At 49.0% G+C, this 24395-nt stretch overlaps 1 protein-coding gene across 3 annotated transcripts in view; it reads left to right on the top strand.

The window, feature by feature from the left end:
* The window catches only part of LOC140430611 (uncharacterized), an 896055-nt gene that overhangs the window by 760905 nt on the left and 110755 nt on the right, over positions 1-24395 (top strand). For all 3 annotated transcript variants that reach the window (XM_072518210.1, XM_072518208.1, XM_072518209.1), the window contains 2 exons: positions 9045-9072; positions 11441-11630. In XM_072518210.1, coding sequence (XP_072374311.1) covers positions 9045-9072; positions 11441-11630 — 218 coding nt within the window. The remainder of the gene's footprint in view (positions 1-9044; positions 9073-11440; positions 11631-24395) is intronic.

Below are 24395 nucleotides of genomic sequence, written 5' to 3'. Positions count from 1 at the left end.
CTGCTGGCATTAGAGGACTTCTTGTCATGTACTTGCCATTGCCTTTCATCTTTTTCCTGTAGTCATGTCAAATTTAATTTCAGCATTATGTATTCATGGGGGTAAATGCTATTTGTTGCTGTATTAAATACCTAAATATCCTTGTAGTGATCAAATGTAATACTGGCTGACCAGCATCTTGTTGAACTTCTTGTTTTCCGGTCAATATTTTAGCTACATGTGAAACCTTGCCAATCAGGGTAAATGATGTAGTGATAATTGTTCAGAGAAATGCAAGAATGGATAAAGGTAAATCTGATGATATAGTTTGTAAGTACAGAAACATAGTGCCATCTCATGCAATACAACATCTGAACTGAACAATCTTGCTGTGATTAGCAAGCTGTCTCTTGGGGTGTGAAAGAAGCCCACCGCTCACTGGTAATATCCTTATCATTCGGCCTGGATTTTGGAACAGGCCAGTTTCTAGGCCACCATGTCTAGTCACAGTTAGTAAACCACTGAGCGCAAAAGAATCATAAGGTGATGCAATGCAGCAAACGGCCAATCACCCCGTCATACCCCTTTGATAATGTTTCCAATTAATCCCTGTTCCCTGGGTTTAGTTCAAGTATGAACTGTAAGAGCAAGCAGGAATTCTGAGGAGCTGAGAGTGGCTAAATTGCAGTGAGAAAAAGCAGGAATTCCCAAGGAGCCGAGTGTGGCTAAAAAGCAATGAGGGCAAGCGGGAATTCTGAGGAGCTGAATATGGCTAAAAAGCTACAATAGCAAACGGGAATTCCAGGAAGCTGAGTGTGGCTAAAAAGCTGCAATAGCAAGCGGGAATTCCGGGAAGCTGAGTGTGGCTAAAGAGCGACGAGAGCAAGCGGGAATTCCGAGGAGCTGAGTGTGGCGAAAGAGCGACGAGAGCAAGTGGGAATTCCGAGGAGCTGAGTGTGGCTAAAGAGCGACGAGAGCAAGCGGGAATTGTGAGGAGCTGCGTGTGGTTAAATAGCAGTGCGAGCACATGGGAATTCTGAGGAGATGAATATGGCTATTTCTAATACACAACCTGTGGGTTCAAAGCTGCATTCGGAAGCAAGATCAAGGTGTGGCGCCATCACAGGAAAGTCAGAAGTTGATAGGCTGGTGAGTATTGCTACTTAGGGGTGGAGTTTAAAATAACTGGCATCTTAAAAATTAGAAAAATATAGCAAGTGAATAACTGTTGAGTCATATATTTTATTTTTATATAAGTTTTTTTACTAGTAGTTAGGTATGTTAAGTATTAGTTGGGTTTATCATTATTAATAATGTTTATTAATAGTGGTGAGGTGTTTAGTGTTTGTAAGTTTTTTTGGCAGTAACAGGGTTAACTAACAAAAGGGGAAATGGCTGCTCTGACCTCTAGAGTGCGCATCATGTGCTATGTGGGAACTCCAGAACTCCTCTCCTGTCCTGGGAAATCTGGATGACAAATAAGTTAGAAATCAAGGTAAAGAAGGAAAAATGTGTTTACCAGAGATTGCGAACCAGGGTGAATATAAAAGGTTCAGAGGGGAGGTGCAAAAGCAAATATGAGAAGGAAAGACGGAGTATGAAAATAGACTAGAAGCTAACATAAAAGTGAATCCAAATGTCTTTGTAGGCAGGTAAACAGTAAAAGGGTGCTCAACGGAGGAGTATCAATGATGAGTGACTAAAAAGGGGAATTTCACATGGAAACAGAGGGCAGAGCTGAGGTATTAAATTAATATTTTGGCCGCGATCTAACGGCCTTGTCGCGCCCAACTCAGGACATGATGAGGCTGGGAAATCTCGCGAGAGTCCACTCGCGACATTTACACCGCTCATTACACCTCGGAAGATCTACCGAGATCTTCCAAGGCGTCGTGATCTGGATCTCACCCTCACTGGGCATGAATCAGATTTTCATATTCAAGTGTGCAGTTAGGCTCATTTGAAGATGTCTGCGCCAAATTTACCCAAGGTGTGGGATCGAACGGCATCGCCTCGGAGACCTAAACTGGGAACCATTTAGCACTGATCTCCACAAATGTGGACCAGGTGTGACGGCACTTGGGAGGGCCTCCCAGGCGATCGGGGGTCCTGGGTGGTCGGGCTCTGATAGGAATGGTACCCTGGCATCTCCGATGCCACCCAGGCACCCTGGCAGTGCCACCTGGGCACCCTGGCACTGCCAAGGTGCCTGGGTTGCATCCTGCCTATGCCAGGGATTGGACCGTGGAGTGCCTTGCCCTTAAGGGGGGTGGGAGACTCGGAGATCACTTGATTGATAAGTTGGGGTGTTGGGGGGATCTGGAGGCAGTGGTGGAGGGTTGAATAGCGGCCCAAAGTCTTTCCACATTGGCGAGCTAAGCTCTTTAGTGCAGGAAATGGGTCTAACTGCGGCCTTGGTGGGGCAATCCTCGCCGAGGCCCGAAAACGAAGCCGAGTTTTGTTTAATAGCGGGGTGATTTTCGGTGCTGCAAGTGTTGGGAAGCACCCTGATAAAAGCTCCCAAAATGAGGCTGTGGTTTGTTTTGCATTAAATCATGCCCTTTGAACCTGTCTTTGCCAAGGAACAAGATGTTACCCAAACTATTTTGACAGAGGAGATCTTTCAGAAACTAGAAGAGTTTTAAATTGGTAAGGAGGAGATATTCAAAAGGCTGTCTGTACTTCAAGTTGATAAGACACAAGGACCAGGCGGGATACACCCAATGACACTGAGGGAGGTGGGAGTGGAAATTGTGGAGGCATTACCCATAAAACCTCAGGAGAGGTGCCAGAGGACTGGAGAGTGGCAAATGTTAGACCCTTGTTCAAAAAAAGGTGTAAGGATAAGCCCAGCAACTACAGATCAATCAGTTTAACTTTGGGGGGATGGGGTGGGGTGGGGGGGAGCTACTAGAAACAATAAATCAGCACACAATAGTCACTTCGACAAATGTGGGTTCATTAAGAAAATCCAGCATGGATTTCCCAAGCAAAATTCATGTTTAACTAACTTGCTGGAGATTTTTGAAAGGTCACAGAGAAGGTCAATGAGGGCAATGCTATTGATGTGGTGCATATGGACTTCCAAAAGGTATTGTAGACAGTGCCACACAACAAACCTAGAAGCAAAATTATTGTTTGTGCAATAAAAAGAACAGTAGCAACGTGGATACAGAATTTGCTGAGTGACAAGAAACAGAGAGTAGTGGTTAATGGATGTTTTCCAGCTGGAGGAAGGTTTGTAATGGAGTTCCCCAGGGGTGGGTGTTGGGTCCCTTGCTTTTGCTGATATATATTAATGATCTGAATATTGGTGTACAGGGCAAAATTTCAAAATTTGCAGGTGAGACATGACTTAGAGACATTGTGAACTGTGAGGAGGATAATTTAGAACTTCAAAAGGGCAGACAATTTGGTGGAATGGGCAGGCAGGTGACAGAAGAAGTTCAATGTGGAGGAATGTGAAGTGATTAAGTTTGGTCTGAAGAACACAGAGAAACAGTGAGTGGCATTCTCCATCCGGCAATGCTGACATCGCGATCAGGTGGAGAATTGAGCATCGGCAGAAAAGGGAGGTCGGTGCCAGGCACTCAATTGAATGCCATGCTCCGGCGCCTTGATGGTGGTGTGAATGCATTCCACAAAATGTACAGTAGCACTCATTAACATATCATTAACAGGCCTGACCTGGTAGTCGTCGGCCTCCCGCAATGCTCCACCAGGCGGAAGTGACGATGGCGCGGTTCACTTGTGGTATTTAAAAATGGGGACCGGGCACCGTGGCTACTGAGGGAGAGAGAGGAGGTAAGAAACGTTTCCAAAGGTGTAACGGTGGGCTGACAGTTGTGTCACTGCTGGGAACGTCAGCCAGGGCCGGGAGAGTAGCGTTGGGCAGCCAGATAATGGGCCGTGGGGCTGGGTGTCCCCACCGGGACCAAGGTGTCCGAGTATGGAGCACCATTGCTGTGGCCTGCAAGGCAGTCATCTTCCTGCGCACACCTCTGACTGCCCACTTTGATCGGTAAATATGCAGAATGTCATCAGCCAAACCCTCAGACCTCAGCTGACCCATCAAATGGATGGGTGGGTCAAGCGCAGCCTATGGCCCACCAGGTGCTGGCACACAGTACACCCATCTGAGGCATTGACCACTGCAGGGGGCGAGCACAGCGCGCCCCATCCAGCAGGCACATGCATTGTGGCCTTTGGCACCCACCTTTGCACACTGCCCCTCTCAGGGCGGATGCCCCACCAGTGGCACTATCAGCTATGCCACCACCGGCCGTCACCAAGCCCCGCCTTCCCACAGCATCCCTGTTCCCATCCATCTTGCACACAGACAGGTAGGCACAACCTGTGCATCGAACACAGGACCCAAGGCACACTACAGCTGTGGTCCCAACCGGTGCCCACCACTCTCGCCCAGCCCCATCTGTGGGACCTGGCTGCATTCATGCCACTTGGCATGGCACCGTTCAGTGGCACATGGTAGCTCCCCACCCCACAACCAGGAGCCACCCTGTTGTCGGGGTATCAGATAGCCCATCCAAGGAGAATGCCCACGGTAGACCCCAAAGGGACAAGGGCCGCACAGCGTATTGTTGGCATGGGTAGCACCAGCCACTGGTACCCCTGCTGACTGGAACAGGTGGTTGGGTTAGAGGTCCCCTGGTGCCAGGCACTGATGGGGCCAGGGGTGCAATGCTGAAGGCAGAGTGTCGGGGAAAACAGCTGGGGGTGAGGCTGGGATTGGGAGGGAGGAGGGGGTACAGGCAAGTGCAGGGGCTGCAATGCAGGCCACCGGGCTACCCTGTAGCCCGTTGGACCTGGATGGGCACGGGAGTACTTACCATGTTGACATGTCTGCCCTTTACCCGCTGCAGACAATGGGTTTTGAAGACTACCAGATCGATGCGGAGAACCAGTATAACGACACCCGTGCAGCAACCAGGGACATCATCAAGCAGTGCATTGGTGCCCTGAAGGTGTGGTTCAGGTGCCTAGACGCTCAGATGGGGCCCTCCAGTATTCTCCTAGGAGGATCTCTCACATCGTGGTGGCCTGCTGCGTCCCCCACAACGTCGTGTAGCAGAGGGGCGACGTGCTGGAGGACGAGGTAGAGGAATGCCATGCCTCACCTGACGAGGAGAGGCCAGGATGATCAGGACATGGGACCCAGGCACAGGCGGCCGTCCGCACGACCTGTGCACCGGGGCCACGGCGCAGCAGACAATCTAATTGTCTCTAGGTCCACTAACTAGGCAGCCTGGCCACCTGCAGACCAGCCAGCCTGCATTACCTCACATATCCACACCACTCCATGGCCACTCTCTCCCTCCCCCTCCCCCCTACCCCAGCACCTCCAACCCCTCCAAACTTCCCACCAGCTTCACCACAGAGTGGGTCTGGTCCATGGGGCGGAGTGTAATGACGACCCGCTCCGCAATGAGCTCTGGTGCTCTGCATCGTTTGACAGAGTCTGACTCTCCCCGATGTCACATTCCATTGTACGCCTGGGTGTCACACCGCCTGCGTGATAGCCAGCCCATCACCATCGGGCCCACAGACCTTCAAGGGAGTGGGGATGGGGCGGTGGGACCTGGGGATGGTGAGCGGAAATGGGGCACTCACCAGGTAAGCCATATCACATGGTGCCCCACATTTCAGGTCCAGCCCCCTGCCACACCCCCGAGGGTGACCCCGACTGTCCTGGGGGTGCTGGCCCATGCCACCTCCAACACCCACAGCCCACATCACCAGGCTCCCACACCTCTACCCCACACCCCCTGGCCCACCCCACCCGGCACACCCTCAGCACCCAGCCTATTCCTCACAGCATTCGGATAGAGGGCTGAGGCAGTTTGGTACATCGGTGAACATGTGTTTATTTGTGACAGTGCTCCCTACAATAACTGTGCCCTAACGCTATCCTATGTGCTGCACCCGTGCCAACTTAACTGGTGTCTACCTCTTTAATCTTACGTGTCCCAATGCTCCTGTTTTGCCTGCTGCCCATCGTATATGCCAGGGACAGGTGGAGATGTGGGGATTCAGAGGTGCTGGAGTATTCCTCACCTCCCCTGAGAAAGTCACCGGCATGGGCCCCATCATCCTCTCCTCCCTCAGGGTGCCCGATGACCCCGGGATACTCCTTGGGACAGGGGTGCAGCCGGAGTGAGCTCTGGGGGCTCTGCTGTCACCTGATGCTGTCAGCCCTGGAGGCCCGCTCTCAACTCGAGCAGGGTCTCAATGTTTGTGCACATGGAGTACAGAGACTGTGCCATGTCCCTCTGGGGCTGGCTCAGGTCAGCCAGTGTTAGGCCAATGCTCTTGTCGCCCGTAGCCATGGCCTGTTGTACTGAGCGATGCTCTGGAGTGCCATAGCAATGTCCGTGTGTCCCTGGTACATAGCTGCCTGTGACATGGCTGCCCTGTATTGCGCATTAGCCACCGCCTGCACATTGTGCCCCAGGCCTTGGACATCTTGACCCATGGCTGTGACCATCGCACCCAAGGTTTCCACCACAGACACCGCCCTGTCACCGCGTGCTGTGTTAGCCTAGGTGGCACGCATTGTCAGCACCGCCTCCTGCTCCTGCAGGCGATTGGACTCCTCCAACTGCATCTCCAGGCGCTGGATGCTCGCCGACAACCCCACATGTAGTTCCCAGCTCTGCGACTGCATCTCCAACATTGATGGACCGCCCTTTCCAGAAGCTCTGGACCCATCGGAATGGCAGCCAGTCCCTGGGGTTGGGCCGCCCAGGACTGTCCACCTCCTCGAAGGTTCCTGCCTCCAGTTGATGTACCACTGCATGTGTGTCGTGTGCACCAGATAGTGCCCCAGGAGACTCTTCACTAAAGTGCCTGACTGAGGTGAGTGTCTCTGGGATGGGGGAGGGTGCAGGTGCGAGCAGTGATGAGAAATCAGTGTCATCCCTGGACAGGCGCGCCAGGGTGTTGTGGGGTTGTGGCTGATGGTGAGGGACCCCGGATTGCCCCACCTCGTAAGCCAGGTGAATCGCGGGATTGTGGCTCTGCCATCTCTGCCATGCCCGGTTGACATTGGCAGATGGCAGCCTCCTTCCCACCCCGACGAACAGGGTGTCCTGCCTCTCCTCCACGGCATCCAGCAACATCTCGAGTTCTGCATCCACGAACTTCGGGGCCGCTTTCCATGGTGCCATGTTCTTGGCTGGAATGAGAGTGTGTGGCGAGTGGAGTGCTGATATGCAACTGCAGCTTGTCAGGCTCCCCAGTGTCAAACCGAACTGCATCGAATCCGACACCGGCTTGAATTGGAATTGCACTTGTTCCACATGGCGTGAGTGCTGGCGCATTAGCATGTCCTGAATGGCTCCGATAGTCATACCCCTATCAGAACCATGGAACATCCCCCATTCAGTCCCGGCATCACGCAGTTTCTCACACAGAGAATTCCATCCATTATAAAATAGATGGCACAATTCTAAAAGGGATGCAGGACCAGAGGGACCTAGGTGTATGATGCATTATCAGTGATTGAAGATGGCAGGACAGGTTGGGAGAACGATTAATACATCATATAATATCCTAGGTTTTATTAATAGGTGCAGAGAATACAAGAGCAGGGCGGTTACATTGAACAAACACAAAATACTGGTACAACCTCAATTGGAGCACAACGCCCAGTTCTTTTTAAAAAAAATTTAGAATATCCAATTATGTTTTCCAATTAAGGGGAATTTAGCGTGGCCAATCCACCTAACCTGCATATCTTTGGGTTGTGGGGGTGAAACCCACGCAGACACGGGGAGAATGTGCAAACTCCACACGGACTGTGACCCAGGGCTGGGATTCACACCCGGGTCCTCAGCGCCATAGGCAGCAGCGCTAACCACTGTGCCACCGTTCTGCCCCCAATGCCCAGTTAGAAGCGCTGCACCAGGATGTGAAGACAATGGAGCGGGTGCACCAAAGATTCACAAGAATGATTCTGCAGATGAGGAATTCAATTATGAAGGCAGATTGGAGAAGTTAAGACTTTTTCTTGACACAAAAAAAAGCTCAGAGGAGATGTGCTCGATGTATTTAAAATCACGAAGGGTCTGGACAGAGTAGCCAGGAAGAAACTGTTCCCAATTGTGAATGGATCGAGAATGAGAGGGCACAAATTTAAAGTTATTCGTAAAAGAAACAAAAGTGATGTGAGAACATTTGTTTGTCACGCAGTGAGTGCTTAAGGTCTGAATACACTGCCCAAGAGTGTGGTGGAGGCAGGCTCAATCGCAGCGTTCAAAAGGGAATTAAATTTATCTGAAAAGGAAGAATGTGCAGGGTTATGGGAAGAAGTTGCGAGAATGGCACCACGTGAATTGCTCACTTAGAGAGAGGGTGCAGAGAGGATAGGTCAAATGCCTTCCTTCTATGCTACAACAATTCTGTGTTTCTGTGAGGGCAGAACCCAGGCTTTATTTGTCTTTTTCAAATGCATTTTGTAAAGCTGGTTAAGAACACGTGCAGTCTGGCTCTGCCATTTTTAGTTCCCTGGAGTTCATCGATTTGTACATCATTCCATATAGTTGCTTTCACTTCTTCATGCTTCTTACTCCATCAGATTGTAACCATGCCTTATAGGTAAAGGACTCAGAACCCAACCCTCCTCGCTCTCGCCCTTGCCCATTTCCTATGTGCAAGAGCAAATATTTTGATCCAGGTTGATGTAAAGATGTTGGGGATTCACAACAATTGGAGCAGTACAAAATCAGCAATTTTGCATTCATATATTCACAATATTCATAACAAACGAACTTGTTGACAGCTAATCCATTAGCCCTGATGCCTGAGGACAAGGCTGCTTTCTTGTTTAGAATTCCAGTTCCTTGCAAAACAGAATAGTGAACTGTAAGGATACTTCCACAGTCATAAATATTTAAACATTTAACTTAAAATCCTCGGTAATATTTGTACTAAATGTTAACTGTAGAATTCGGTCGCACTTCAGTAAATGAATCTCTTTGTTTGCTTCACTCTGTTTTGTCACCTAGAATTTTTTCCCTGAAACTCTGTTTTTATCCCCCTTGTAGGCTGCAGATGAAGAGATCCAGCCAGGAGGTATGACAGACTCATCTCTATCTGTCTTTATTTTCTCTCACCTAATCCTACCCTCTGACATCTCTGTCAGGGTTCTTCAAAATTGGATTTGAGTTTAAATTACATATTTGCTGGGTTTTCAGTTTTGCTATCCCCTGAACAAACAGGAAATCAATATGTTCAAGCACCTGCGCATGTGAGGAGGGAGCGATCGGTTGTTTCAGCTTCCTTATTTAATTCATTTTCCAGATTTATTCTGCTAATGCTACAGTAACGGAAATTTGATTTCAATTGCTGAAAATTCGAATTGTGTCCCCAAGAGTAAAAGTTGAATCCTCACCTTTTTATTCATAATGTCTAATTTTTTACATAGAATTATGTAAAATATACAAAAACAGGCCATTTGGTCCAACCACTCCATGTTAGTTTTTATGCTCCACTTGAACTTCCTTCCTTTCTTCATCATCCTTCCTTTCTTTCTCTGTTCCCTTCTCGCTCATGTTCTTATCTAGCTTCCCCTCAAATTATCCATGCTGTTCACTTCAATCACTCCTTCTGGTTCTGAGTTCGACATTCTTACCACTTTAGGTAACTCATTATACATACTACAAAAATTTCAATTCCAGATTCAACGTGCAACCAAACAAACAAACACAGATTTGTTGTTTAAATTTTCGTACTGCTGACACAATAGGAAAAGGTCTTCCATCGCATGTTATTAAAAATCGCATGCACAACAGCAACATGTATGCAAAAAACAGATGGGAGAAACCCAGATATAATGGTTCAGATTATGCAGTCAATGGCGAAGAAGCAGTGCTTGCAATGTATTACACTTAGAGCTGCCCACGAACCTTACATGGGCTTTTGGGCCGAACTTACAATTTCCAGAGATTTTTTTCAGTACGTTCCCTCTACAGGGGATCTGTGCTGTGTGTGAGCAGGACAAGTAACAGTGTGTCTCTTCAGCCAATCAGATTGAAGGATCCTCATTGAGGCACAGAAAATCTAAAGCAGGAAGTACGAATTATGATCATTATATAAAATCTTGTACAGAAAGTGAAAGGGGCGGCACAATGGCACAGTGGTTAGCACTGCTACCTCACAGCGCCCGGAACCCAGGTTCAATTTCGACCTTGGTTCATTATCTGTTTGGAGTTTGCACTTTCTCCCCGTGTCGGTGTGGGTTTCCTCCGGGTGCTCCGGTTTCCTCCCACAGTCCAAAGATGTGCAGGTTAGGTGGATTGGCATTGCTCAATTGCCCCTTAGTGTCCAAGAAGATGTGTAGGTTAGATTAAGGGGTTAATGGGATAGGGCGGGGGAGTGAGCTTGGGTAAAGTACTCTTTCAGAGGGTCCATGCAGACTCGATGGGCTGAATGGTCTCCTTCTGCACTGTAGGGATTCTATGAAATACAGTGAGGAAAAGATAGGTGGAGACATTTTGAGAGAGAGGTTTAAAGGGACAGAAAGTAAAGTTGAAAACTATTTTCTAAAACAATGATTACAATCTGAAGGAATGATACCCCACATTCATAAAATTTAATTTTCAGTGCCAGAGAGATTGTGTGACTGTGCTTATGCCTTATCACACTATTAAAAATTCACTTGAACCTGAATGCATAAGCCCTAACTTGCTGGGCATGTTGAGTGGTTAAGGATTGCAACTTCACACCCTTCATGTGTTTTAATGCTAAATGTCTTGGTGAACTACTAGTGCACTGAAGTTTATGAGGACAAATCAAACTTAACTTGCTAATTTTAAAATTTGACTATGTATACGCGTGGCCTTCAGAAGTGCTCAAAGATTTACTGCTTGATAATAATGGTGCCATCTATTGATATTGTTATTAATTTTATTGCAAACTGCAAGACATTTTATGTGCAAATAACCACTTGCACCTTAGACAAGCAAGCAAGGGTGATAAATTGCAATGAATCTGAGTAAATAGTAATTTGATAAAAAATGTGCAATAGTTTTTCCATTTCTAATTGGACATCAAACTATAAAAGGAAATCTTGTGGAATTTTAACATTTTAGAGTGAGGACTTGCTCTCATGGCTGGTTTAGCACACTGGGCTAAATAGCTGGCTTTTAAAGCAGACCAAGGCAGGCCAGCAGCACGGTTCAATTCCCATACCAGCCTCCCCGAACAGGCGCCGGAATGTGGCGACTGGGGGCTTATCACAGTAACTACTAGAACTTGACTGTGGCGGAAAAAAGAGACATCTTTGTCAAAGCTTTTCGTCTTGCACAAATGTAGATATTTTTGTGAACTGTCCAGATGAGTTAAAGATGAAAAGCTTCGACAAAAACATTTATTTTTTTCCCCAGAAATGATTGCATTGGTCTAACTGATTGAGTAATTGCACCCAATCTTTCTCATTAAGGCTACCACAGCTCAAGAAGGCCGCAAAGGGTGGGTGTATGAGGAGACTGAGGAAAATGAGTCGATCAGCAGCTTTGAGGCCCAAGTTGTCGATCCTGAGACGCAAGACAACCCGAACAATAAATGTTGTCCTCGTGTCACCCCGGTTTTTATGACTGAAAATATGGAAGAAAGTCAAGAGGCTGTACAAGGTCAGTTCAAAGCAGTGTTTAAACAAAATTCATTGTTGGAGCTCAGGCAGTATCAGTTCAAATTGAAGGTTTCTGGAAACCTTTCGCAACAAAGGTGAAATTTCTCTGCATTACAATATGGATTTTCCCTTTTTCCCATCCCTATGAGTTCACACACTTGAATATGCATGAAACCTGCCTACATGGCAAGGAATGCAAACCTTTGTCGGGTACACAAGCTGAATAAAATCTTGTTTACAACATTGCCCTCTTGAGTACTGAAATTAATTTACAGTTTTCAAAACTGCAAAGTCATTCCTCCTGTTATCAAGGGAAAGATAAAATCACAGGAGAGTCATTGGAAGTTGTAGTATTCAATTCTACTAGATCTTGTCATGATATGCAAACATGCAACCAATGAACACTCAGAATAGGACACAACCAATGGGCAGTCAGGACACTCAGAGGTGGCATCACCACAAGGGGGCATTACATAAACACTATAAAAGGGATGAGGCACTCACACCCTGCCTCTTTCCACAGACAGACATCTAGAGAGTTAGACAGGGTTGATCAGCAGCATCACACCCCAGCATGTGACTTAGAGCAAGCTGGTACAGTTAGACTGAGTTACTGCAGTTAGATTAGCAGAGAGTCAAACTCATTTGAGAACTGTGTTAATAGTTCAATAAACACGTTGAACTCATTTCAGAGTCTGGAGCATCCTTTAGTTAAGACTGCATCAAGTAGCAGCCTGTGTTATCCAAAGCAGCATAATACAACATGATACCAGGAGTGACTGTTCAATCTATTTAGTTCAACTCAGCAAGATCCGTGACAACCAGCTACTGCATAAAGGCACAATGGACAAGATACAGGCTCCTCATCAGCTCAGGACCACCGGCAATCTTAGTGCCAACTGACGATCATTCAAGCAGAAATTTCAACTGTAAGTGGAAGCATCTGACCTCAATGGTGCAACCGATGCGCAGAAGATAGTTCTTCTACTCACCACTGCGGGTGACCATGCGATAGAGATCTTCAACTCCTTTCACTTTTCCGAAGGGCAGGTAAAAACAAAGTACCAAACCATCCTGGACAAATTCGACAGCCACTGCGAGGTGGACACCAACAAAATCTTCGAGCGCTACATCTTCAAGCAGAGGTTGCAAGGTAAAGAGAAATCCTTCACCTCCTATCTAACAAATTTTAGACTGATAGCGCAATCCTGCAACTTCGGTGATATCATTGACTCCATGATCAGAGACCAAATCGTTTTTGGAGTCCACTCTGATCCTCTGCGAGAGCAATTGTTGAAAATCAAGCACATGACCCTGCCAGTCACGATTGAAACGTGTACTGTGCATGAGCACTCTAAAAATCGCTATTCACAGTACAAAACGGCAGAAAGTGAAAAACAAGCCTCCCACGAGGTGGAGAGTGTTCAGGCAATCTCCCAGATGCAACGCCTCCACATTGATGAAAGCGGCCATTTTGCGCACTCTTTCCAGGGCCCGATGCATGCACAATGCGATCGGGAACACAAAACGACCGACAACCGCACTGTGCAGGTGCAGACGTCCGAGAACCGCACCGCGCATGCGCAACGACGCACTGAGCGTCATGATGACGTGTGTGAACTGCGGCACCGCCCATTTTTAAAAAAACTTCCCTGCAAGAGGCAAACGCTGTTTAAACTGTGGGAAACCAAACCACTATGCAGCCCAGTGCAGATCTGCACCACCACTCAGGAGCCAGCGCTCCCAATTCCGACAGTGGTGCATCAGAAGTGTGCAACACCGAATGCATGACTCTGATCCAGGCAGTGCGACGGATCCAGATGATGAATACCTGGACAACACTTACCGATTGGGCATTATTACGAAGTGCGAATACGCCACACCGGACACATCGCGAGTCCGATCAATCCTGGCGTGGATTCCGAGGACGAATGGCATGCAGTGATGAAGGTCAACCACTGCCCCATCCAGTTCAAACTGGACACAGGTGCCTCCGCCAACCTGATTTCGCAGGTGGACTTCAAGAGAATCAAGAAGCCCCCCACAATCCTTCCAGCTGCCTGCAAACTCCTGGACTACAATGGAAACGCAATCAAGGCACTGGGGTCCTGCCATCTGCAGGTGTCCAGCTCACACACACAAGCAAGCTTACGCTTCCAGACGGGGCGGCCCTGCTAGGTAGGTGCGCACGCCTGCAAGCAACCGAACCTGATTCAAAGGGTCTACACCACGACGCTGTCCCATTCAGATCTTCAGGCCAGCATTGACGACATCCTAACCCAGTATTTAGCAGGATGGGCATACTGCCATATGAGTACAAGATTCTACTGCGGCCTGATGCCAAGCCAGTGGTCCATGCACCACGACGAGTCCCTGCTTCACTGAGAGAGCGCCTGAAGGCAGAGCTCACGAGTCTACAACAAAAAGGCATCGTCTCCAAGGTCACTGAACAAACTGACTGGGTCAGCTCGATGGTGTGCGTAAAGAAGCCTTCGGGGGACCTACGCATCTGCATTGACCCCAAGGATCTAAACAAAATCATTATGCGGGAACATTACCCCATCCTGAAGAGGGAAGAAATCACGAGTGAGATGGCACACACGCACTTCTTCACAAAATTGGACACATCCCAAGGATTTCGGCAAATCCAACTTGAAGAATCCAGCAGAAGGCTTTGTACCTTCAACACGCCTTTTGGCAGATTCTGCTACAACTGAATGCCATTTGGCATCATCTTGGCATCAGAGATTTTCCATCGCATCATGGATCAGATGATGGAGGGAATAGAAGGGGTTCGTGTCTACGTTGACGATATCATAATCTTGTCCACAACCCCAGATGAACATGTGTCGCGACTCAAGAAAGTATTCCGACGCATACATGAACATGGCCTCAAGCGAAACAGGTCCAAGTGCTGTTTTGGAACATCCACGCTGAAGTTCCTGGGCGATCAGATTTTGCGACAAGGTGTGCGCCCGGACTGAGACAAAATTAAAGCCATCGAGGCAATGAAAGTCCCCGAGGACAAGAAGGCAGTACTGCGCTTCCTGGGATGATCAATTTCCTTGGCAAGTTCATCCCGAGTTTGGCCACACACCCCCCGGCCCTACGCAACCTGGTGAAAAAAATCAACTGCCTTTGAGTGGAAGGCGGAGCACGAACAGAGTGGCTGGAGCTGAAAGCCAAGCTCACCACTGCACCCGTCCTTGCATTCTTTGACCCAGACTGAGAGACCAAGATATCCACAGATGCAAGTCAGGATGGCATTGGGGCAGTGTTGCTTCAAAGAGATGACACGTCATCCTGGGTACCAGTAGCATACGCTTCACGGGCAATGATACCCACTGAGACTAGATATGCGCAGATTGAGAAGAAGTGTTTAGGTCTTCTCACCGGCATCCTCAAATTTCATGATTATGTCTATGGCTTGCCAACATTTACTGTTGAGACGGATCATAGGCCTATGGTCCACATCATCCACAAGGACCTGAACGACATGACGCCTCGTTTGCAGAGAATTCTGCTCAACCTCCGGAGGTATGATTTCAATTTGGTGTACACACCTGGCAAGGAGCTCATCATCGCTGATGCATTGTCCCGCTCCGTCAACTCACCCAGTGAATCACTGGAGATCATCCAGCACATTGAATTGCAGGTACAACTGTGTGCAAGCACTCTCCCGGCAACCGATGAGAAGATCGTTCTCATCCGAGAAGAGACGGCCAAAGACCCCCTGTTGCAGCAAGTCATCCGCAACCTCAGCAATGGCTGGCAGAAAGGGCAATGCCCTCAATTCTACAACGTCAAGTACGACCTGATGCTGATCGACGACATCCTACTCAAACTGGACAGGATAGTCATCCCGCTACGTCTCCAGAGCATGGTGCTGCGGCAGATTCATGAGGGACACCTGGGCGTAGAAAAGTGCAGACGCAGGACCCAGCAAGCTGTCTACTGGCCCGGCATCAACCAGGACATCACGGACATGGTCCTGAACTGCGAAACCTGCGCAGGGCAAGGAGACGCTCCAACCACATGACCTAGAGACCTCTTCCTGATCCAAGGTTGGCATTGACCTATTCCACGTGAATGGTCGCGACTATATCTTAATCATCGATTACTTTTCAAACTATCCTGAGGTGCTGAAGCTGCCAGACCTCACCTCACGGACCGTCATCAAAGCGTGTAAAGAGACATTCTCACGGCATGGCATCCCGAACACCGTCATGAGCGACAATGGCCCGTGCTCCCACAGTCGAGAATGGTCCACGTTTGCCAAGAGCTACAATTTCAGGCGTGTCACCTCCAGTCCGCACTATCCGCAGTCCAATGGCAAAGTCGAAAAAGGGGTGCACATCGTTAAGCAGCTCATCTGCAAGGCCTCGGACTCCGCTTCCGACATACACCTTGCACTACTTGCGTACCGGGCGACTCCCTTGTCCACTGGCATGTCGCCAGCTCAACTGCTGATGAACAGGGACCTGCGGAGGATGCTTCCAGCCAGACACCTGCCCAAACTTGATCACCTCCCGGTGCTGCAGACGATGCAGCAGCTTCGCGACAGCCAGAAGCAGGACTATGACGCACATGCCACCGATCTGGACGTGCTATCCCCAGCAGACACGGTCAGGATCAAGATACCGGATGGTGGGTGGTCTGCTCCGGCTGTCGTTGTTCGACAGGCCGTGCCCAGATCCTATGTCATACATATGGCTGATGGCTCTATTGTGCAAAGGAATCGAAGGGCACTGCGAAAAGCTGCTTGCCCACAACCACTTTCCCCTCCATTTCCACATGTCGAATTGCCACCTCCAGACACCTCGAACCACGAAGCCACCGGTCGTGCCTCCCACTCGCCTGTCAAGACACCGTCATCCCCTCCACCAACTCTCTGGTGGTCGACGAGGATCAGACGCAAGCCTCAGAGACTGGACTTATTAGCATTTGTTTTGTTTGTTCTGTTCTGTATTCCTCAGTCAGTCACATCAGAGAGACACATTCACATGTATATACATCTAAAAAAAAAGGGGAGATGTCATGATATGCAAACATGCAACCAATGAACACTCAGAATAGGACACAACCAATGGGCAGTCAGGACACTCAGAGGTGGCATCACCACAAGGGGGCATAACATAAACGCCATAAAAGGGATGAGACACTCACACCCTGCCTCTTTCCAGACAGACATCTAGAGAGTTAGACAGGGTTGATCAGCAGCATCACACCCCAGCACGTGGCTTAGAGCAAGCTGGTACAGTTAGACTGAGTTACTACAGTTAGATTAGCAGAGAGACAAACTCATTTGAGAACTGTGTTAATAGTTCAATAAACACGGGGCAAAGATTATAGTGATCGGCTGTTTCAAGATTTGCTTTCTGAGTTGCATTTGCATGAATAGAAGTTGTAATGTCATTCCAGTGTTGCTTGGTTCTGCACCTTTCAGTTCGGTAGCAATGTAGTCTTACAAAAGTAGTCACTGCCAGAATGAGACCTGTGTTGGTGGAGCTGAAGTGTTCGAGCACAGTCCTTATATTACTGACATCTGAATTTGAATCTGACTTGGGCAAATGAAAGAAAAAATGCCATTTGGTCTTCAGTGAAACATGGTTGGATAGTCTTAACTCAGATCTTCTGAATCTGCAGCACAGAACTGACCTTGATTTGACACTAGAAGATGTTGATCAAACGATTATCAGATATGGGAAATTAAATGACAAGTTGCTCCAGTTGGGGGACTATTCGGAGTTCTGTGTTGCAACATTGTATTAAGCTAGTCCAGATAGACCTGTGAACATAACTCATATTCGTGTTTTGTTTTTATATTTTCCTACCTGGTAAATGGGCCCAATGAATTCCAATTTCACCCCCTCATACAGTCAACCCCAAATCTGCACCATTCACACGTTATAACATCTGGTGTAATAGCCTGTTCCCCCCCCCCCGCCCCCCCACCCCCCCACCCCCCCCACCCCCGCCCCCCCCCACCCCCCCCACCCCCACCCCTACCCCCCCCCCCCCCCCCCCACCGCCATTGATATTGCCAATACAGCGTCCAAATCACTGTCACACAATTAGCCTATCATGTTTTTTTATAAATGTAGAGTACCCAATCATTTTTTTCCCAATTAAGGGGAAAGGTAGCGTGGCCAAGCCACCTAACCTGCACATCTTTAGGTTGTGGGGGTGGAACCTGATGTGTTAAGTAAGTTGTTTCAACGTTGACTGCAACTGGATGCTGTGAAACTAGAAACAGGCTTCTGACACAGGAGATGGTCCAACACTGTTTTATTGAACTTCCTGATTGCTGTACATAGTCTGCTGTGAGTTGACACTCTATCAGTCTAACTGATAACCTCCTACTGGCTTGACCAGACTAACTCTCTACCTCATGGTGATAGTGCTCACTGGCTTGTGCACCCTAACTATCTCAGTAGCTGTGTCCTGTAGAGAGAGGGAGAGTCTTAATGCCCTGTGTGCTTTATAGTGGTGGTGTCCTGTCTGGTGATTAGTTGTTCTGTGTCGTGTGTGTTCATTGGTTATCCTGTGTGTCAATCACTGCCTGTCTGCATCTCATTATATACATGAGTGGATATCAAGACATCTCCCCTTTTTGAAGTAAATTTTGGAACGTGGCGATATATATACATGCATGATTATATACAAGTGGTGAGTGAATGGACATATGTACATGGGAAGGTGTCTATCATGCAGATACAGAGCAAACTGAACAAAATTTACAAGATTTAAGTCTATAGATTCAGTCGTTGTGGCGGGCGACAAATTCTTGTCGATCGCCTCAGAGGTGGAGGGGGGGTATGCCGGCACTTGGACAGGCGAGATTGCTGCCATGTCGGTGGCCTCATGGAGAGGCGGGATCGCTGCCAGATCGGTGGCCTTGTGGTGCGAGATGTCCGGAGGAGGCATGATGACATGCGGAGAGGTGCGGCCAGGCGGTGGGCAGGGAACTTTTCGTAGTTGTTGCGCCGTAGAATGGAGCCATCAGCCATTTGGACAACAAAGGACCTGGGGGCAGCCTGCCTGACGACAATAGCTGGGGCTGACCAACCTCCCTCAGGCAACTGGACGCGAACAACATCGTCTGGAGCCAGCGCAGGTAGATCCTTAGCATGAGCATCATACGTGATCTTCTGCTGGTCCCTGGATCGCTGCACTTTCTGCAGCACCGTGAGGTGGTCAAGGTCTGGAACATGGATGGCTGGAACAGTCGTCCTCAGGTTGCCGTTCATGAGCAGCTGCACCGGAGACAAACCAGTCGACAGAGGGGTTGCCCTGTAAGCCAACAGCGCCAGGTTGAAGTCCAAGGCTGAGCCTGCAGCCTTGCACAGCAACCGCTTGACAATATGGACCCCTTTTTCGGACTTCCCGTTTGATTGCGGGCAATGGGGACTGGATGTGATGTGACTGAAGTGGTAGGATCGTGCAAAGTCGGACCACTCTTGGCTGTAGAAACATGGGCCGTTGTCACTCATTACTGTGAGTGGTATCCCGTGCCTGGCAAACGTCTCTTTGCAGGCTTTAATCACTGACTTGGACGTGAGGTCTGACAGTTTCACCAAAGAACAAAGAACAAAGAAATGTACAGCACAGGAACAGGCCCTTCGGCCCTCCAAGCCCGTGCCGACCATGCTGCCCGACTAAACTACAATCTTCTACACTTCCTGGGTCCGTATCCCTCTATTCCCATCCTATTCATGTATTTGTCAAGATGCCCCTTAAATGTCACTATCATCCGTGCTTCCACTACCTCCTCCGGTAGCGAGTTCCAGGTACCCACTACCCTCTGCGTAAAAAACTTGCCTCGTACATCTACTCTAAACCTTGCCCCTCTCACCTTAAACCTATGCCCCCTAGTAATTGACCCCTCTACCCTGGGGAAAAGCCTCTGACTATCCACTCTGTCTATGCCCCTCATAATTTTGTAGACCTCTATCAGGTCTCCCCTCAACCTCCTTCGTTCCAGTGAGAACAAATCGAGTTTATTCAACCGCTGCTCATAGCTAATGCCCTCCATACCAGGCAACATTCTGGTAAATCTCTTCTGCACCCTCTCTAAAGCCTCCACATCCTTCTGGTAGTGTGGCGACCAGAATTGAACACTATACTCCAAGTGTGGCCTAACTAAGGTTCTATACAGCTGCAACATGACTTGCCAATTCTTATATTCAATGCCCCGGCCAATGAAGGCAAGCATGCCGTATGCCTTCTTGACTACCTTCTCCACCTGTGTTGCCCCTTTCAGTGACCTGTGGACCTGTACTCCTAGATCTCTTTGACTTTCAATACTCTTGAGGGTTCTACCATTCACTGTATAAAACTTCCGGGTAGCTGGAGAAGTAGTTGACCAAGAGCACGGAATCACACCCATTTGCATGAAAGAGGTCTATCTCCACCTTGGACCACGGAGAAGTCACGATCTCGAGCTGTTGCAGTGTTTCCTTGGGCTGAGCTGGTTGAAACTTCTGGCATGTTGTGCAGTTGAGGACCATGTTGGCAATGTCCTGGCTGATGCAAGGCCAGTAGTCTGCCTGCCGAGCTCTGCGTCGACATTTTTCGACCCCAAGGTGACCCTCATGGATCTGCCTGAGCACCATGGCTTGCATGCTTTGGGGAATGACGATTCTATCTAGTTTAAGAAAGATTCCCTCGACAACAGTTAACTCATCCTTAATGTTGAAGAACTGGGGGCACTGCCCTTTTGCCAGCCATGGGCAAGGTGTTGCAGTAGAGGATCTTTGGCAATTTCTTCGCGTATCTGGACAACTCCTTCATCAGTGGCTGGGAGGTTGCTGGCACACAACTGCACCTGTGCCTCGATGTGGCGAATGAAGTCGCCCGGTTCACACGGCATGGTGATGGATCGGGATAGGGCATCCGCGACAATCAGCTCATTGTAGACGAGTTTGAAGTCATATCGGCGAAGACAAAGAAGAATTCGCTGCAGCCGAGGTGTCATGTCATTTAAATCCTTCTGGATTATGTGGACTAAAGGCCTGTGGTCTGTTTCCACCGTGAACTTCGGCGGACCGTCTACGTAGTCATGAAACTTGACTATCCCTGTCAGGAGACCCAGACACTCCTTTTCGATCTGTCCATACCGTTGTTCGGTCGGAGTCATGGCCCCGGAGGCATATGCCACTGGAGCCCAGAACGAGGAATCATCTCGCTGGAGGAGCACCGCCCCAATGCCGTCCTGGCTTGCATCTGTGGATATCTTGGTATCCTTGGTTGGGTCAAAGAACACCAGTACTGGGGCTGTGGTGAGCTTCGCCTTCAGTTCAAGTCACTCTGCTTGATGTGCGGGAAGCCACTGGAACACTGTCGACTTTTTAACGAGGTGCCGGAGAGCCGTGGTGTGGGATGCCATGTTGGGAATGAATTTTCCGAGAAAATTTACCATCCCGAGGAAGCGGAGGACCGTCTTTTTGTCCTCGGGTGTCTTCATGGCATTGATTGCCAGCACCTTGTCAGGTGCACACCCTGCTGTGAAATGTGGTCACCTAAAAACTTGATAGCTGACCGCCCAAACGAGCATTTGGCCCTGTTGAGCTGGAGGCAATTTTCATGAACCCTCTGGAAAACCTGTTTGAGGCGAGCAATGTGATCCTCGGGCGTCAGATGATCACGTCGTCCACATAGACTCGCACCCCCTCGATGCCCTCCATCATTTGCTCCATTATGCGATGAAATACTTTGGAAGCTTATATGATACCAAAAGGCATGCGGTTGTAGCAAAACCTGCCGAACGGAGTGTTAAAAGTGCACTCGTCCAGCTGAATTCACCAGAAGCCACGGGAGGCATCCAGCTTGGTAAAGAATTTGGCGTGAGCCATCTCACAGGTCAATTCTTCACGCTTCGGGATCAGGTAATGCTCTCGTATGATGTTGCGATTCAGGTCTTTGGGATCAATGCAAATGCGGAGTTCACCAGAGGGTTTCTTGATGCATGGAGCTGACCCAGTCTGTGGGTTCAGTGACCTTTGAGATGATGCCCTGGTCTTGGAGCTCTCGTAGCTGCGTTTTCGGACGATCCTTGAGAGGAGCCGGCACCCGGCGTGGTGCGTGGATGACTGGAGTGGCATTCGGCTTGAGCAATATCTTGTATCGATATGGGAGCGTGCCCATCTCATCAAACACACTGTGGTATTGTGTGAGAATATCGTATATCTCAGCCTGGAGATTCGCATTGGGCGAGGACGTCGCCGGTGTCAAGGACATGGCATGAACTCGCTGAACCAGATTTAAGACTTTGCATGCGCGAGCACCGAGCAGGGATGCCTTGTCAGGCCGGACGATCTCGAATCTCAACGTCGCCTTGATTGCCTTGTGAGAGACACCTAGCTGACACGACCCACTGGCAACTGTGGCATTACCATTGTAGTCAAGGAGCTGGCAGGCTGGTGGAAGAATGCTAGGTTGGTGTCGGATGCAGTCGAGGTCCGACTGTGAGATGAGGTTCTCAGACGCGCCAGTGTCCAATTTAAATTGGATGCGAGACTGATTGACCGTGATGACGGCACACGACTCGTCGTCAGGATCCACACTGAGGATCGAAAGGCGGTTGGCAGGCACGGGAGAGACCAACTCGCATGTGATGATGATGCCCACCCGATATGGAGACTCGAGGCAGTCAGCATCGGAGTCCGTCGGGCTGCCTGGATCAGATCCTGCATGGCTTGTTGTACGCAGCGGACACGTCTGCGCTGCAGCTGGGATCGCTAGCTGTTGTTCGGTGGAGCGGACCAGCAGAAGGCCGTGTAGTGGCCAGGCTTTCCACACTGTAGACATCGCCTGCCTTTGGCTGGACATTTCCGCTTTAAATGGGCAGAGCCACAATTCGACACGTCATGACGCTGACGTCAGCACGTTTTGTGCACCATCGCGCATGCACAGTGAGGTCGGCCGACGTTCGCGCAGGCGCCTCATGCGCCTCAGGGTCTTCAGCCCCATCGTCCACCCGGTCGTGGCACACATGCGTGGGGACTCGAGAAAAGCGTGCGAAACGGCCACTCTCCTTAATGCTCAGGCCTTGCATTTTCGCTATGGCCTGCACCCTTTCTGCCTCGTGGGAGGCCAGTTTTGCAGTTTCTGCCGCCCTGATGCGGGAGTAGCGATTTCTGGCATGCTCATGGACAACGCACGTTTCGATGGCGGCAGAGAGGGTCAACTGTTTGATTTTGAGGAGCTGCTCCCGCAGGGAGTCGGACTGGACCCCGAAAACGATCTGATCCCGGATCATGGAATCAGTCGTCAAGTCATAATTACATGACTGCGCTAGGCTGCGGAGATGGGTCACGAAGGACTGAAAAGGTTTATCCTTACCCTGAAGCCTCTGTTGGAAGATGTACCATTCAAAGCTCTCATTCACCTCAATGTCGCAGTGGCTGTCGCATTTCAGCAGAACTGTCTTGAACTTTGTCTTGTCTTCGCCATCGGCAAACGTAAGCAAGTTATAGATGTGGATGACGTAATCCCCCGCAGTCGACAGGAACAGCGCGATCTTTCTGGCATCCGATGCTGCCTCGAGGTCGGAGACCTCAATGTACAGGAGGAACGTCTGTTTGAAGACTTTCCAGTTGGCGCCGAGGTTGCCGGAGATCCGGAGTTGCGAAGGAGGCTGGATCCTTTCCATGCCGCTGGATGGCTGCTTGCTGGTCGTTGCAGATGCACTCGAGGTAGGTTCGTTAGGATTAATAGCACTCTGGTGCCATGATGTGTTAAGTAAGTTGGTTCAACGTTGACTGCAACTGGATGCAGTGAAACTAGAAACAGGCTTCTGACACAGGAGATGGTCCAACACTGTTTTATTGAACTTCCTGATTGCTGTACATAGTCTGCTGTGAGTTGACACTCTATCAATCTAACTGATAACCTCCTACTGGCTTGACCAGACTAACTCTCTACCTCATGGTGATAGTGCTCACTGGCTTGTGCACTCTTACTATCTCAGTAGCTGTGCCCTGTGGAGAGAGGGAGAGTCTTAATGCCCTGTGTGCTTTATAGTGGTGGTGTCCTGTCTGGTGATTGGTTGTTATGTGTCGTGTGTGTTCATTGGTTATCCTGTGTGTCAATCACTGCCTGTCTGCATCTCATTATCTACATGAGTGATATTATGACAGAACCCACACAGACACAGGGAGAATGTGCAAACTCCACACAGACAGTGACCCAGGGTCACGATCGAACCTGGGACCTCGGCAGCGTAGGCAGCAGTGCCGCCCAACTAGCATGTCATAACATTGTGCCTGTTTCTAATATTCTAATACCTTACAGGCAATGCACTCATTGAGTTAAATGGGTTTCTCTGAACCCAGCCATTAGGAAAGTGACCCATAAGGCACAAATAGATTACGGTGGTAACTTTTTTTTCTGCCAGTCACATAATCTTTTTGTGGTGGCACAGCTCCAGCTTTATCTATTCTTATCAAATCTTTATTAAATCCATCTTCTCGCTTCCCATCCATTCCACACTATTTAGGTGCAGGATCCGATAGTCCCTTCGCAGAAAATCTTGACCCAGAGATTTTAATTTTTTTCCTGGAATTGCTAACTTATGTCTATACATACCAATCTCATACATTCAAATGCACCTCATTTCATTTCCGGTGCCTTAACTGAAGATTATTGTCAAATTTCCATGGGGGGGTATCCCAATCACTTGTGTAACTTCCATAGGAGTTTGATAAGAAGGTCTATTTCCACTGATCTGCATTGAAGTCATGGCAGTCAAATGGAAGAACCTGGA

The sequence above is a fragment of the Scyliorhinus torazame genome, chromosome 10, assembly GCF_047496885.1.
Source record: "Scyliorhinus torazame isolate Kashiwa2021f chromosome 10, sScyTor2.1, whole genome shotgun sequence".
Classification (NCBI taxonomy): domain Eukaryota; kingdom Metazoa; phylum Chordata; class Chondrichthyes; order Carcharhiniformes; family Scyliorhinidae; genus Scyliorhinus; species Scyliorhinus torazame.
Note: the sequence above shows the minus strand (reverse complement) of the source record. Positions and strands in the feature narration are given on the sequence as shown.